This window comes from Urocampus carinirostris, chromosome 1, assembly GCF_059441175.1.
Source record: "Urocampus carinirostris isolate Australia breed hairy pipefish chromosome 1, RoL_Ucar_1.0, whole genome shotgun sequence".
Taxonomy (NCBI): Eukaryota; Metazoa; Chordata; class Actinopteri; order Syngnathiformes; family Syngnathidae; genus Urocampus; species Urocampus carinirostris.
In genome coordinates, this window is record NC_142349.1 from 27,539,496 (window position 1) to 27,556,750 (window position 17,255).

At 40.6% G+C, this 17,255-nt stretch overlaps 1 protein-coding gene across 17 annotated transcripts in view; it reads left to right on the plus strand.

The window, feature by feature from the left end:
* Positions 1-6,034: 6,034 nt before the first annotated feature.
* The window catches only part of cacna1aa (calcium voltage-gated channel subunit alpha1 Aa), a 78,494-nt gene continuing 67,273 nt past the window's right edge, over positions 6,035-17,255 (plus strand). For 8 of the 17 annotated variants that reach the window (XM_088333071.1, XM_088333074.1, XM_088333068.1 and 5 more), the window contains exon 1: positions 6,037-7,600. In XM_088333071.1, the coding sequence (XP_088189197.1) occupies positions 7,252-7,600 (349 nt within the window). In that variant the 5' untranslated portion in view covers positions 6,037-7,251. Of the gene's footprint in view, positions 7,601-17,255 lie in introns of all 17 variants that reach the window. The other 9 variants (XM_088333050.1, XM_088333066.1, XM_088333075.1 and 6 more) reach the window with 4 other exon arrangements.

Below are 17,255 nucleotides of genomic sequence, written 5' to 3' on the forward strand. Positions count from 1 at the left end.
TGTTTTCTTTAGGCAGTCCTTTTTGTAAATATCACCGGAACAGCACCGAAGGTTCCAGTATCATCACCATGTCTAAAGCAGATTTTTGGCTCATCACTGAAAGTAACATTCATCCAGGCATCCACAGTCCATGATTGCCTCTCCTTAGTCATTGTGTTTTGTTCTTTTGAGTTTAAGCGTCAACGATGGTTTCCTTTTAGCTTCCATATTCTTATAGGCGATTTTGCACAGTTCTGCCACATATCTTGACTCCAACTATCCTTTTCATCTGTATTGTGCATTTTCTGTTTTTAAAACATATGGACTTTAGTTGTTTGTCTTGACGCCTACATGTCTACCTTGGCCTATCAGTACGCTTGACTTTAACGACCTTCCCATGCTGTTTGAACTTGGTCCAAATCTTCGATACAGCTGACTGAACAGGCCACATCTTTGGCAACCATATGATTAGAATTAGTTTGACGATCCTGTCTTTGATCTCAAGAGACATCTCACTTGTTGGAGCCATGATTCTTGCCTATGCACTTAGTCCAGGAACCCTCTAAGGCAGGGATCGGGAACCTTTTTGACTCAAAGAGCCATAAAAGCAAAAAATATTAATTTTATTTTGGGAAAGAGCCACACCATATATTATGAGACAAATTTACAAAATTGCTAAACCCGCACCCCAGACAAAAGCTTAGTCTTCAGCACATTTATTTTTGATGATTTGATAAAAAATATGAAAAGAGAATAATGCCAGAGCCCCTGTCCCAAAATCAACAAACATACCACTTTAAACTTGTCTCTTTCTTGCAATTACTCAAGATCGGTTAAACTCCTTTTGACCCTTTTTTTTCATACATATTGGTTTCAAAACCAGATGCAAGCAGTTATTGTGTAAAAACGTCACAACATTCTGCAAATAGGGAGCCTGATGAGCTCACTTTTGGCGCAGATGGCGTAGGGCGAGAGATGGGAGGGAGTGCTTGCGCTTTTTGCATGGCTCCACCCATCCCTCCCACTCACACAATCAAAAGACTAAGTTCTCTTCCGGTGTTTTGGCGTATTTACAGTGTGTTCTGTGGATTCATCATAAGGTATCTGAACACTGAACACAGATTATATAGTGAACTTTTATATAAAGGATTCTTTAGCGTTGTACAGCCAAAACGAGTTTTTTTTCCCACCTTTTTTGTGTGACACCTTGACTGTAAATTGTAGTGAAAAACGTGCCCTATATATACTGCGAAGTAACATCGTACACTTAGCTTTGGATTGGATTTGCGTGTATCTGAATAGGATGAACAACTCAAGTTTCGAACAAGAGGGAGATATTTTGCATGCAATCAAATTTGTCTCTGAGCCATAGATATTCATAGAAAGAGCCATATATGGCTCGCGAGCCATAGGTTCCCGACCCCTGCTCTAAGGTGTGATAACTGCACTGTTTTTAACTGCTGACTGACGGGCAGACTTAATCTAAGCCCAGTGCCCATTTAAGGAAAGACTGTTGATGCCACACTTTTTCTAGTGGTTGTATATTAATTTGGGAAACTTTTGAGCTGCCACCACTTTTTTTTTTCATTAGTACAATATTATTTACTATTATATAGTGGGTGTTTTCCAAAAAATTGTTATTCTTTGAGATGTATATAAAGAAGAAAGCAAAATCGAGTTTTTAAATCGAGGCTTAAGACACACTTCTATTCCAAAGCATATGATTGATGCCTACCTCATATTCTGTTTTGTCCTGTCTTTTTCCGACGCCTGCCTGGCTGATACGAAGGAGAAGGATGCTTTGGGATGGGTCAGCGGACCAGCGTCTGACCTGCAGCATGTCAACCCCTGCATTTACCAGCTGGCAGAGACGGGAGGCAGCGTCGTGGCCGTCATAGACTTTCTGGACTGGTTTGCAGGCTGGGGGCGTCCTTGATGTCATGCACTTTCCGGACATTTTCAACATCTTACCTAATGTTTACTATTATGTGTACAGTAATGCTAATTGTAATTCACCCTGGTCAATCCTGGAGGGGGGATTGCCACATGTGGGGTCCTTTCTCGGGGTTTCTCTTTTCTCCTCACGCTGGGGTTTTTGGGTTGTTGCTTGCTCGCATGCTGGTTTGAGATTGGGTAATTGTGTAATTTTGTAATTGTAATCTTGTGCAGTCCTTTGAGACATTTTTGTGATTAAGGGCTATATAAATAAATTTGACTTGACTTGACTTGACAAATGATTGAGGTAATATAAATTCAAAACTAATAATGTTGATGATAATAAGATTTATTCTTCCAAATCTAAATGAGAAATACAAATGCACGTGGATTATGTGAATAATGTCACAAATGTTCAATACGTGCACCGCCAGAGACACGGCATACGTCAAATTGGTAATCCAGTTCCTGCCAACACACTGAAGCATATTTTGGGTAACCGTCTCAGTGCTGTATTGATTCCCTATTGGACTTCTTTTATGTTTGCATATATATTTTTATTAAGGAGATCCAACAAAGTTATTAGTCATTATTTAATTTTCTAAAACACACAATTCTCATGATATGTTTACCATTTTTGTTAGATGGACCGGATTAAAAAGCCTGACCGGCCATGAGATGCCCTTGGACTGTAGTTTGCCCTTCCCCTTCCCCTGTATTAAATCATACATTATGCGTATTTATACAAGTCACATCTATGTTTAAATGCATCAATGAGTTTTATAAGGATGATTAGCACTTCCTTTGTGTGCCTGCTGGTGGTCTCGGTCAGTGAGCTTGTGAATTAAATGGTATACTCTTACTCCAAGACACGCGCACACGTGCAATTGATGCGATATCCACTTTATTGGCCAGTACCATGATGCAGCCCCCAGCACTATTCTTCTTCTTTTCACTTTATTACACCCTCGTCATGAAGAAAATCAAACGGATTGAGAATGTTGCCAATGGGGTGCAACAATGTGAAGCTGAACAAAACAATGACAAACGTCAAGTTTTGCAAAATATGGGGATGTAATGAAATGTGACGAGTGTTCATAGCAAGTTGTGTGTGTTTATTTAATGTTACTAAAAATAAAAACATCAATAAATCAACATATCCAAAAGGCAGGTTTTTTTTTGTTTTTCATTATCATTTTTTCCACTGTAACGTGTTGATTGAAAGGCAGTATCTACCCAACCTTCCTTTTTTGGGGGGATTTAGTTTTGCAATTATGGGAATTAATTTGGGAAGGTTTGATCTTAGTTTTACATTGGATTTGTTCGGTTCAGCAGGGGCGGAGTGCACTACAAGCATCCAGCCATTGAATTATTCAGTCTTATGAATCATTGAGTCACGACACTCCTTTTTCGGCCCTCTCCTCACATCTCCACTATCCACCATATTTGACATTGACCGAGAAATTATATCAAAAGTATTTGAAAGAGTGCATTATCCATCCATCCGTCTATCTGTCTATCCATCTATCTGTCTTACTCTGTCCGCATGCCCTTGTGGTGGGGTCATAGAGCCTCTTTCAGTCGGAAGCGTTGCTTAAATGGACACAAAGCTAAACGATCGCTTTGCTTTCTGGCGTATCAGATAGACGTTTAAGGTCGTGCTGTTATTGATTGTAGTCTGCACGAGGAAGGTTTCTTTCCTGACTGAATCCCAAGCAGAGGGTGAATAAATTCTCCTGGTCACCCTTAAATATGTATCGTCATTTCCCATTCAGAGAAAAAGCTATTTCTGGATTCAATCCATTTGGAAATATAATAGATATTAGATTTTTTAAAGTCTGTCCTCTAATATTGTGGGCTACAGTCTTTCGTGAGGCACTCAACCATGGATGTAACCAGCCTAGTATGTGTGGAACATTTCCCTGCAAGGCTTCACTGCTTTGTTGGGTTTCATTTTGCCAACACTACCCAACACCATGATTTTGTTATCATCAACAGATTTTGGTCTTTATTTTAGCTGCATTAAATGAAATGCAAAAACACACTTAACTTAGCCTAATTGTTGCGTGTCTGATGAATGAGTAAAAACTGGTCATGGTGCAGTAATAGTGTTTCCAACCACAAAGTGCAATGTGATGTTCACAAATGAGAAGTGACTCTCCCAAACAGTGTTGAATAATCCTAGACCACTTCAATTGAAATGAAAAACATTTTTAACCAACAAGACATGCTAGAGTGGTAAGATCGCCCCCAGACTCAATCAACACTGAGTCTTTTTCTCCACCGCAATCATACAAGAAATCCATAAATTGAACGAATAGCATTGAACTTTTTATTTCGAACATAATTCAAGAGAAAAAGAAAACAAAAAATAAAATAGCATTTATCCAAAATGAACATGATTGATAAGCTTGATTAGAGTTGTACACTAAACTCCCCTGTACACATGTGCATTATAAAACCTTTTGGGCCAGTGAGGGGCATTTGCCACTGATATGTGACAATGCAAATAGAAACCCTCACAATTGAGCAATTGAGCTCACATTTATGGACCTTGAGTGTGAAGAGGGTGTAGGTTTGGCCACCTGACAAGCTGTTTTGGGTGCACCATACCTCTGAAAGTCTGCCGGCTTAGGTTACCAAATGGAGTCTTGATAATAACATAAAGGGAAATACTGTAAATTTCTGACTACAAGCCTTTACTTTTTTCCTACATTTTAAACACTGTGGCTTTAAATATGGTTCGGCTTGTCCTTTTTTTCTTGAGGAAGATGGTCCCAAAGGTGTTGGGCCTTCCCCGCGGATCTCCCCAGCTGCAGCACCAATTGGGGCCCTGCGTCAACGTGGCTGCGCTCCCTGCCCTGACCGGTGGTGGGTCTCCGGCTGCTCACCTTGGCTGGCTTAGAACTGAGGCGGACCAGAAAAAAATCCTCAACTGTAAGATCTTTCTGTGTAGATTCTTAAGAACACGGCGAGCATACACATACACATATAAAGCACCAAAGTGATGTCTGAAAACACTTTTTCAAAAGAAATTTGTCGATTTCTTTGCTCGTCACCTTGCATGGCTGCATGGCCGCTATTGGTATGTGAGTGTGTGTGTGAATGGGTAAGTGTGAAGCACATTGTAAAGCGCTTTGGGAGGTCTTCATTGACTTGAAAAGTGCTATATAAATGCATACCATTTACCATTTTGCTATTATTATTCATATAAAATATAACAGGAGCGAAAACAGGAGGTTTGACAGTATGTACTTTGATCAATATTTACAACATATTCACGATAGTTTGCACCCACAAATCAAGTCCTCAATTTCTACATACGAATTGAATAGCGGCATGTACAAAGAAGAAAATTAAGATTAGTTCCTGATTTTGAAAATGGCGCTTTTAATCGGGTGTGCTCTATAGTCCATAATTCACGGTAAGTAGATATGTGTTCTTAGCTTTTACAGGGCGTTACTTATTTATAATTCTACAGTTCCTTTCTTTTTCTAATTACTGGCACATATGCAATTCACAAAATAAACTGACTGAACAGATTTAACCACTGAAGCCTTTTGCAAAAAAAAAAAAAAAGTTGAGACATTTTATCTCAGGAGGAAAAAATTGCATATAATCGAGTACTTTGAGGAGGAGGCGCTAAAGTTGTGCATGAGCTGAGTATGTAACGGCAATAGTCCATTTTGCAAACGCCACTGTTTATGAGCGAGGGAGGAGAGGAAAGGTGGACAACTTGGGGAAGGTGGGGGTAGAGTATGAAGCGCTCTCCCCCTCCATTAATTTCCAAATGTCTGTTTCTAAGAATAGCCTCCCTCCTTTTCCTCCTTTCATTTCGTACACACAGACGCCTCGCATGCGCGCGCGCGTGCACGTATTGCTGGCGTGTTTGCAGGTGCGCACGTGTACGCGCCGCATGTAACCAACACCCCTTTCCTATGCGCATGCATTTGCCAATTTCTTTGCGCATCCGTATGAAATTTTGGAATGATCGATTGTATGTCTATTTCTATACTCAATTATTTTGGCTGGCATGAGTCAGTGGGAGAAGCGCAAAGCAATAATCGGCTGCCGACGGCATACGTGTGCAAGGTGCTTGCGTCATAATGTTTGTGCGGATCCAGCGCCCCTTCAGCGGCACGCACATAGGGCGTGTGGCTGTGTAGTTTAGACACATGCTCCGCTTTTATCATTTATTTTTTCATTATTTTCTCGATCCATCAATCCATCCCCCTTTCCCCGAGCCTCTCCTTCCTCTCCCCTTGGGACTGCTGGTGGCGGAACCCCCCGCCTCCTTACCACCACCTCCCCTATGCGCTCCAATGAGATCGGCAGGACGTTCTAGCAGGACGTCGAAGCGATCCAAGACAACGGAGGTTTGACTTGCTCGGGACACAGAAAGAGACGTTGTTCACGAGAGGCTGTAAAACGGTGTGGAAGAGAACGTCCCACGCTTGCCTTTTGCACTGTGTCCTCTCCATCCTTGGATGGCTAGCCAGGTGTTGAAAGACGGGAGGAAGATGCTGTTCGCCTTTCTCATCTTCACTACGACGGCATGGACATTTTAAAGCAACATGGGAGTTTCCGTCTCTTCTTTTTTTGCACGGCGTATTGTTTTTTTTATAAACCAATTACCCTCTACCCCGCACCCCATTTGCGTTCGAGGCTTGTCAGATCCTCCACTTTAAGGTAAAATTAACAGTGGCACACGGCCACGTTATTGCAACACTACCAAATATTGCGGATGTCTTAGAAATAAATAAATAAACCATGCTTGCTTTTCATTTTCAATGTTTTTTAGTGAACCCAGTTTTTATAAGGATCAAATTTGCATCATTTGACCAATAATCTTTGGGCCCTTTTTTTAAGATCAGATTCCGTTAATGTTAATTCATTAGGTCGGCGTCCTTTTACAGATGTCTGGACTGTCATGCCATGTTGTCATGACAGGGAATAACTAAATCCTACGCTGCCTCTGAAGCGTTTTTATCCAGCTTGTATGTTGAGCCATGATTCATGATGAATAAGTACCCATGATTAGCAGTGGGGTTTCGTCTTCTGTTTTCGGACCGATCCAAGACAACCATAGGATTTGAGACGCCCTTTAGTGTGAACCATTCGAATCCCTCTCACCCCGTATAGGCCCCTGGTGCAGAAAGACAAGGAGGGTGGCTTCTACTTGGGGCCACCAGGCTACTTTGGAGCAGAAGAACCTTGACCCGTTTAAATATAGGAGATGTTCTGATCCAGATGGGATGTAATGTGTGGCTGTGCAGCTGAGCACCGGTCTCCTTCTCCACTGCTTCGTCAAGATTGGCTGCTTCTGGTTTCCAGAGAATGGCGCGATTTGGAGACGAAGTACCAGCCAGGTACGGTGGAGGGCCTGGTGGGGGGGGGGCAGGCAGTCGTGGTGGAGGCAGACAAGGAGGACCACACGGACATGGGCACGGGCATGGACACGGACACGCACACGGGCATGCCCACGGGCATGGAATCGGCCACGGTCCACCCGGAGGGCCAGGAGCCCAAAGAATGTACAAGCAATCCATGGCGCAGAGGGCTCGGACTATGGCCCTATACAACCCAATACCAGTACGCCAGAACTGCTTTACTGTCAATCGCTCCTTGTTTATTTTCAGTGAAGACAACTTTGTGAGAAAATACGCCAAAAAGATCACCGAATGGCCATATCCTTTGCCTACAATGTTGAGCATTCCCACCGGATACTAAGGTAGGATGAATATATGAATGACGAAGGAACGCTTGTCCATGTGACTTAAAGAGGACTTATAATTTACAGTTAATGAAATGGTGGCGGTAGATACTGCAGCACCCTTTTATGAGCAGTAGATGAGCATCAATCATGTCAGTTTGTAATTTCACGTCACATTATGTAGGACCTTGATATATTTGATCGCTGAATGCACTTCACATGTGTGCCTGTGTGTGTGTAATTGTATTGTGATGTAGATAGGAGCGGTGTGGGTGGTATCTAGGGGGCGCTGCTGGTTGCTGATGTCAGCAAGTACAGATTTGGAGAAAGAGATGGCAGAGGAGGGGAATGGAGGGAGAATCCAGGAGAGAGGAAAACAAGTATTATTGTTTGGGTGTTTGTAGTATTTAACACTTTCCAGAGACAAAACTCAGCCCACATTCATATTGTTTTCAGAGACATCTTGCAGTTATGAGACCGAAAATCAGGTGGATTAACGAGCAATAAGAATTCAACATGCATGTGTTGCAGGCAAATATTATGAAAGCTAGTCTGTTGCAATTTGCAGATGTTTTTCTAATTTTAGCACATAAGAGCATTGGGCCTTGTTTGAATCGTCCAGACACAGGTTTGTCATCATGTTTTTTTTGTCATGCAACAAACCCTCAAATACCTCTGCATGAATATGCCTCCATTTTCCTCTTTACTGTATGTGTGCAATGGTCAATCTTTCAGATTTGTGCACATTTGCCCATTCCATAGGAATGATGGTATTTCTCAATTTCGCCACCAAGTTATGTGTGATGTTTATCTGAATCTACATGAAAAAACTGTGCTTTGTGTTTTTTATTAATAGGGTTGCAAATTGGAGTAATGATTGTAGTGATCACTACTGATGCTTGAGCTGTGACATAACTACACACACTAATTGGGCTCCTTGGTTGAAAGGCAGAAGCTACTTATGATTATGACTCATATTCTTTTTAGTAAATGGCATAGCTGTTTACAATGGCTCTAAAGGTGGTCCAATTTTTATTTTACATAACACACCAACATTCATTTGTCTATGTTAAAAGCTTACTGAGAATGTAATCCATAATGCAGTGTTATTTCAATGTTTATCTGTTTAATGTTTAAACTGACAGAACTATTAAGCACACTAGAGACATTAGAGACAAGAGAACTAACTATGGTTAGTTAATTATATGTACTTAAGAATACCAGCTGTCTATATTGTCAAAGATTAATATATATTGTTACCAATTATATGACAATATAAGACTTCTCTAATAAGGTATAAGGGTAACCCATGTACTTTTAGCCATTGAAATATCCTATTTGAGTGTTGCACAAAAAAAAATTTTTTTTTGTATTTTCACAACTAAAAGACGCACATAAAAGTATTAGATTTTCTTTAAAATGTGTTGTGCCCTTTTTTGCGGTATGCCCTGTGCGTGTGTTGTTGTAAGGCGGACATAGTTGAGGACACCATAAAAACGTTAAAAGGGGTAATGTGGCCGTTGATTGTAAATGAAATAACTTATTTGGGTGATAGGGAGTACATGGTGGTTTATTCCACGCTTCTCCATCACTGTCGATCTGGGACTACGTATGCCCATCTCAAGCTCTGCGTACACCTGGCGCAATCTGCGGATCCAGTTACTAATGATCATCATTTTGCTTTTTGCGTTTGGTTCCACATTCCTAAAGGCATGGTCACACAGCCTTTCACGGGCGTATCGCAGCTGAATCACGGCTAGAAGTTTCTGCCCGTGAAGCAGACGCGGGGGGAAATGTTCAAAATTGTCTAAACCCGCCGTTTACCCGTGGTATGCCCGCGAAACAGACGCCGGCGACTGTTCTGCGTCCTTATCGCGGGTAACCGCGGCTGCATCGCGTTTGACCGTGCTTACATTATTACACACGCTAATGCACATGATAACACCGCGATACAGGCACAGAACAAACATGCTATGACCGTGCTCCACCCGCGATTACCCGCTAAAATTTTGCGTCCTACCCGCGTGTAACCACGCCTTGGCCGCGGCCATAGCACGTCGTTCCGCGTCTGTACCTCGTCATTACCTCGTGTGTACCACGTGTGCCGCCCGCGGTTACCCGTGGTCTAAAGTTTTGAGCAGCGCAAAACTTTTTCGCGTGGCCAACCGCGTGTGAATTTCTTACCGCGTGTAAAGCACTGCTGTATCTCGTCTGTATGGCAATCTCAAAGCGTCCAACAGCGTCTGCTTCACGGGCAGAAATTTCTGGCCGTGATTCAGCCTCGATACGCCCGTGAAAGGCTGTGTGACCATGCCTTAAGCACGATACGTCAATCGGGGCAGTAATTTTTGCCGCTATCTTTCGCATTGGCATTCTGTCTTCTTTTAATGTGCATTACTTCTTTTGTATGTCAAAATTCTCCTTATTCACATAAAACTTTGGTACGGTGATCCCAAGCATATAATAAATTTAACTTAAATCATCTCTGAAAATGGCATCTAATACACTGGGACACTGCCGTTTGCCAATAGCGCTGATTGCTGGCAGAATCTCACTAATGGCGCCTCATCTGGTTGGGGCTTCACAGCCAATGCGAGAGAATTGAAGAACAGGTAATCGAAAGTTTGCAAATTGGAGGAAGTTTATAAACAAACTCTGACAAGTTTTATACGTCTTTTACTTTGTAATCAACCCTTACATAAACCACAACCAAACTCAGTTTTGCTACCGCTGTATTTTTAAAAACACACACTTGCATGCTTGTCTTGTGCCCAAAAATTACCCAATCGAGAGCACCCGCGCTTTATCGTGTGGCTGTGCCTCCAGTAGTATTAAATTCTGAAAAAGAACCAGCTATGCAGACCGCGCCCTTTCACACGTTGCGCCCTATGGTCGTGAAAATACGCTACTTAGAGAAGAACCAACTGTGTTTTGTCCAAGCTCCATTTTCAAATACGCACAATTGTATTCTTGTGTGTGTGTGTGTGTGTGTGTGCGTGCGTGTGAGTTCGTGTGCACGTGTGTGGTTGCGTGTGTGTGTGTGTTGTAAGCCGGTTGTAGCGGTGGACACCATGAGACTGTTGTAGGAGGAAGTTTGGGCACCGTATATTCAATCCGCACCCTATTTTCAGGTGTGCCTTAGGTGGTTGTTAAATACAGCAATGGCACACATAACTGAGACAACGCCTTTTAGTACAGTGTGCCTTTTGGTCATGAAAATTCGGCACATATATTTGTTTCATGCGTCTTTATTTTTTCCTGCCCCACTGCAACCCAATGTTTCCCTCCACACTAAAGCCCAAATGGGGCCTCTCTTTTTTAGAGATTGATTAAGCTTTTTTGTGTGTCACGTGCTCTTACTCTAAAAAAACAGTGACAGACTTGGAATAAGAAAAGACTTTGACTTTTTATCAACACAGTAAATTGTGTAACCAGTAGAGTGTATGTCTAAAATCAGTTACTAAAAACAAAATCTTGAAATTCACAAGAAATGTTTAATAAACTTTTGTTGCCATGTTTATTCAGTTAAACTTGGTACTGACCGGGTTAGGTTTTAATATAAACCCTGACAAGCTACCTCTATGTATGTAAAAACCTAGAGTTAGCACACTCTTTGGTTTGTGTTACCTAAATTGATACCCTCAAGGTAGTCTTTCACTATATTTGTCCATTGGAGGGAAACTAATCATGGTAGTGTCTGAAAAGATGGTGACTGTTTCTTATCAGTTTGTCCAAAGTATCTGGATATCATGCGTATGTTTCATAATGTAGTGGGATTTCAACAGCTCACCTTGTGACTTTTATAACCTTATTGAATTTTGTATGTAATGTGTAATATCAGCAAGAGGATTGCTTTGAATTTTTGGCCCCAAAGATTATTTCAGCCAAAACAAAAGTACATTTTTGGTGTTGGACTAGCGAAAAAATAAAACCAAAAACCATGCATTTCGAAAGAAGAGAAAAGAGCTGCTCATTTTTTAATTTGCACATGAGAAGAATGGAGATGGCGAATGCTGTGAAAAAGGGAGGTCCACCAAGCCTATACCAAACAGACTTTTTCTTCAAAGTTTGTTTTTCTTGTGCTTACACGTATTAGGTAGCTGGTAGCCATTGTTTGGCTAATGTTTACATGATACTCTACAGAGTTAAATTACTACAGTTCAGTACTTTTAATTAGGAAACACATACTGTACTCTGTGTTTGACATTAGGTTCGCTCGTCCCCAAAGTCGATTGGTTGGCCCTAGTATACATGCAATGCAAGTTTCATCTACTTGTATCCAGCCATCCATCCATTATCTGTACCACTTATCCTCCGTGGGGTCGCGGTGGTGCTGGAGCCCATCCAAGCTATCTTCGGGCAGTGGGCAAGGGACACCCTGTACTGGTTGCCAGCCAGTCGCAGGACACACAGAGACAGACAACCATTTACTCGCTCATTCACACCGGCCAATTAACCTGACATGCACGTTTTTGGAATGTGGGAGGAAACCGGAGTGCCCGGAGGAAACCAACACAGGCACGGGGAGGCTGCGGTAGCTGGACTCGAACCCTCAACCTCTGCACTGTGGGGCTGTGCGCTAACCACCCAGCTGCAGTGATGCCCATTTTCTTTATTATTATTAATATTATTATTTGACTCTGGCAAATATTTGAGTGTGACTTGTTGTTGCACTGCCTGACTACCGCATATTTATTACAAGTTCCCTCCTGTTTTCTTGTCACTACATATTGTCTTGTTGATTACAGGCTAAAAAGACATACCGTATTTTCCGCACTATGGGGCGCACCGGGTTATAGGGCGCACCCCCAAAAAATAGTTTTTGGTCCTATATCTTCCATAGATAAGGCGCACCGGATTATAATGCGCTACAATGGGAACGTCGACAAAACAGCCAGATGATTCAGTCAAACTGATTACCCCCTTAACATTCCCAAAGCTTGCAAAGAAGCAAATACGTGTCGTAGACACGTGCGGTTGCGGTGTCCGTACGATGTCACTCAAATACATCATTTCAAATATCATTCGGAAGGTTAAAGTCTTGGGATTCAAGAAATGCCAACCATTCCTTAGTTTCTATTTTCTTTTTTCGCTCGCAACTTTACTGTGCATATGACAATAAACACTTGGAATTGAGTTTAATTCACTCAACTCATCACAGCAACATCAAGATCGTTCTAAAACAAGATACCGGGAAAATATAAAGCCGCATAGCTCACCTAAGTTCTCACGTTCAATAATGATACGCAACCATGGTCTTCTTACAACCGTGAATGAAGTAAATCCAGGAGAGTAAAATATTTACAAATACAGACTAATGAAACATGTTTCTTTATGGCGTAGTTTAGCAAGGTTGCTATTCAGTCATCTTTTTCGGCCAATTGCAGGGTTTGTTTCGGCCCTCTAGCCTATCCGAGGCTCCGAATAACTTCAGCCAATAGCGATCGATTTAACGGATGATTGACACATCTTTTTCGGCCAATTGCAGGGTTTGTTTTGGCCCTCTAGCCAATCCGAGGCTCCGAATAACTTCAGCCAATAGCGATCGATTCAAATGATGATTGACACATTGGTTAGCCAACGAAACGGCGGTATATAAATCCCAGCATACACCGCGGACTACTCCACGTTCGGGGGGGAAATCGAGTCGGCGGCTGTTGCGTAAGTTGCGAGACCTTGCGATTTAATATTGAGCCATATATAAGGCGCACTGTATTATAAGGCGCATGGTCAGCTTTTGAAAAAAATTAAGACTTTTAGGTGCGCCTTATAGTGCGGCAAATACGGTACTAAAAAATATTAAAAACAAGAGAGGGAAGGTGACACATCAGTGCAGCAAGCATTTTCCTCAAAGCACTAGAGTGGAATAAACTTACTTGTGTTATTTGCATCTTAGATCCCTCAGCAGTTTTACTTCATCTGTTGTGTAGCACGTGTGCTATTAGACAGAGGGAAGAAAAATACTGATCTGGTTCTAGTGGTAAAGTTAATAGAGAAAAAAAACCCCAGAGCCAAAATTAATTTGAACAATAGCTGACAATATTGATGAACATTGGACAAGAAGATAGACACAATTTAACATGAATTACAGTAGAAGGGCACCCTTACTTGGTTTAAAGTGTTAAATGAGAAATTCTAAGTCTAGTTAATCTTGGTTTAATAACTCTGTTACTATTTCTGTTTCAGTTTAATGACCAGTGATCTACTTTAATTTCGGTTGATAAATTTATTCATAGTCGCAACATTTATGCAACCTAAATTTATTTCCGTTTTAGGATTTAATGTCACACAATAATTCACCTAAAAATTCAATGAGAATTGAAAAAAATTACAAGAGGGTTCATTAAATAAGTAAGGAAAACACAAATTTTCTCCAGTTTAAGGGAATCCCTAATCCATGAATAGGTGCTACAAAGCAGTGGGGGTTTTTTAAAACATTTTTTAAGCCAAGGCAAATTCCTTTCATTGAAAAAAATCCCACGATACACCACCTGTCAGTGTCGTTGCATCTCCGGTAAAAGTAAATCTAAATGAAAGATAGCTTTTGCTAGACCGCATAGGCACATAAATAGGATAATTTCTCGCGGCACACCTGGAAATATCTCGCATGCTAGTTTTGTTTTTTTCACAAACCTTTGTTGAGCAGGGAATCACAAATTGTTGACTTCTGATTTAAATAATTTATTTCATCAGATAATTTTGTTATGTGATCAAATATTTACCATGATGTGTTTCCTAAATTTTAATATTGTATTTAAATGTAAACTTACTTTTTTATTGATATATTTAAAACTTTTTTAATGGGGGATATAGATGCACTTTGTGGTTATTTTAAAAGCACTTAACTCCTTTTAGGTTTGATTTATGACAATTTAATAAAAGTATTTAAAATCAGCAGCTAGTAATATGCCAATCAGTTACTTACCATTTTGTTTCATGCCTTTTAAATAAGTCAGTGCAAAATAATTTTTTTAAAATTACTAATATTATTAGTTTTGTAATTTGTTTTAGTGTTTTGGTTTTTAAGCGTTTGATCTTTTCAGTTTTTTGTTTCGGCCCTAAATGTATATTTCAATGGCATCCTTAATCAGCATTACTCCTTTTATTATGAGAGAATAATGTCTGGGTCATTTCAAATGCCATTTACCGCAGCTCTCTAGACGCATGTTTGTGGTGATTCGTGAGGTATCCGTGTGATTAAATGTATGGTAGGAAAATATGTCTTGATGCAGTAGGCATCCACCATGTGTCTCAGTAGACCCATTGACAGCCATTATTTATTGTGAACTGACTTCAGACATTAGGGAGTGGTACACAAGTAACAACATGCTCACGTCCTAATTTAGACAGACATTTTTATGGCTGTTTAATCACATTTGGCATACTTAGCGGATGCAATTTATTATCATTTAAAAGAGAAAAAGACTGAAGTCTTTGTTCTTAGAGAGCCCCACTGTGCAAAAATGTTTTTAAATACATTAGCGCCTTGAGTCATGAGTGATGCAATTGATAACTACTAACTAACCCAGTACATTTATTGGTCATTACAATGAAAAGTAGACTCACCTCTATAACCCATGAGGGCCTTCCTGAAATAAAGCGTCACAACAATTGTTGATAAGCAAACAAGACAACTTAAATGTAATAAATCTTACTAATTTCACTCGTTCTCTAAACCTTTTGTCTAAATTATGACTTTCTGACGCTTTGCACTTTAAATTGAAACGCTCACTTCATAACAAATTACCCATAGAATGAAGGAACAGATATGCATTCCCTTTACAAAATGTACCTATATTTTTGTTAATATCTCATCTCATCTCATTAGCCGTACCGCTTATCCTCATTAGGGTCGCGAGGGGGCTGGAGCCCATCCCAGCCATCTCCGGGCAGTGGGCAGGGGACACCCTGAACTGGTTGCCAGCCAATCACAGGGCACACAGGGACAAACAACTCATTCGCTCATTCACACCTAGGGACAATTTGGACCGGCCAATTCACCTGAAATGCATGTTTTTGGAACGTGGGAAGAAACCGGAGCGCTCATTAATGTTTACACTGTCTCGTTGACAAGTTTGGGTTGAATGTAATATTGTGTCATCGATAGGTTATCACTCACTTTTTGATGTAGTGTATAATATTAATGTATCTCTGTCATCCAGACCTAAATATGTATTTATTATTATTTACATACACATAAAGGCCATAAACCCTAACTCAGCCCCAGCAGTCGAGGATCAATGGATCCTTTTGTAAATTTTGACTCTTGACAAAACTCGAGTGAGTGAAGAGTATCTTGTTTGTTTGAGGGGAGTCAATTAAACTGATATGCTATCCAAAAACAGGAAACAGATTGCCATCATTGTTACCATTAAGAAATATGGCTGTGACGAACTAGGAGTCATGCATCTTCACAATCTTTGTTCTAGTCATCAAGGTACACATCAAGGTCTGTTCAAGAGCAACCATATATAAAATAATTTGAAGTTTACTGCTTGAAAATGTTGTTGTTCGGATTAACAAATGAACTGTGGATGGAAAATGTATTTAGTTTCTGCTCTCTTCATATTATCAATGTAGCAACTTAGATGCACACTCATACATATCCACTGATGTGCATGCACTGTAAACCATATGGTGCTGAGTGTGCTTTCCATTTAAGTGTTTTCCTCACAGCTGTTGTAAATGGAGAGGAAGTCAATATGCTCAAGTCTTCTGTAGCAACCCTGATCCCCATATAAATGTTAAATTGGAGAGAGAAGGTGTTTAATTTGACGATTTTACAAATGAAAGGTTTCTATTTCTTTTTTAACACAGTTAGCCTCATGGTTTTGTTGTTGAAAGTAAAACGTGCATCCAGTCTTTATACCTTTGATGTCAGAGATATCAAACATGTTGCTGGGAAAAGTCTGACAGTAGAACAAAATCCAACCCTAAATAAGAGGCAAATGAGGCATGATTGTTTTGAGGTGCACTTAGAGACAGTCATGTGTGTTCACGTTGTAATTTAAATTATTTATATTTTTTTCTGCATCTTGCAACCATCAGTTGATAGCTTCTGAAAACGGAACGTCTTTCTTTCTTGGGGAACAGGTAAATAATCTCACTTTTTTTACATTTAAGTTTGTTATTTTTTCTTGTGGCTGTTTCATAACCGAACAAAACTGAATTTATTAGCGGAAATTGTAGCTGTTTGTTAAACGCTTTGCAAATGTCCTTGATTATAGTGATGCCTCGTGACCAAAAGTGGTCTGCCTGAGTGGAGCCCACATTTTGTGCAGGACCAGTGTGCAACTTCGTAAACGGTATGGTCCAGCAGCTGGTTTGAATGAAATTCATGTTTTCTGTAGCCGAATAAAGGATGAAGAATGCTTTTTTTTTTTTTTTTTTTACAATTTTGTTTGTTTGCTCCTTTCCTATTACATACAAGGAAATCTGGCCCCAGCTGATTGAAATTTTGTATTCTGCTGCTTGGAGTGGTCAGTGGCCGGGATCTGCAGTACCCAATTTGGCTACAAGGGGTTGTTAGATACCCCACAAATGCAGACCACACGAAAGCAGGTCTGTATTGATTTTGGCGTTTATTGAGGGGTGCCTTGACACAGAACCTAGCAAAGGACTCTCGTTG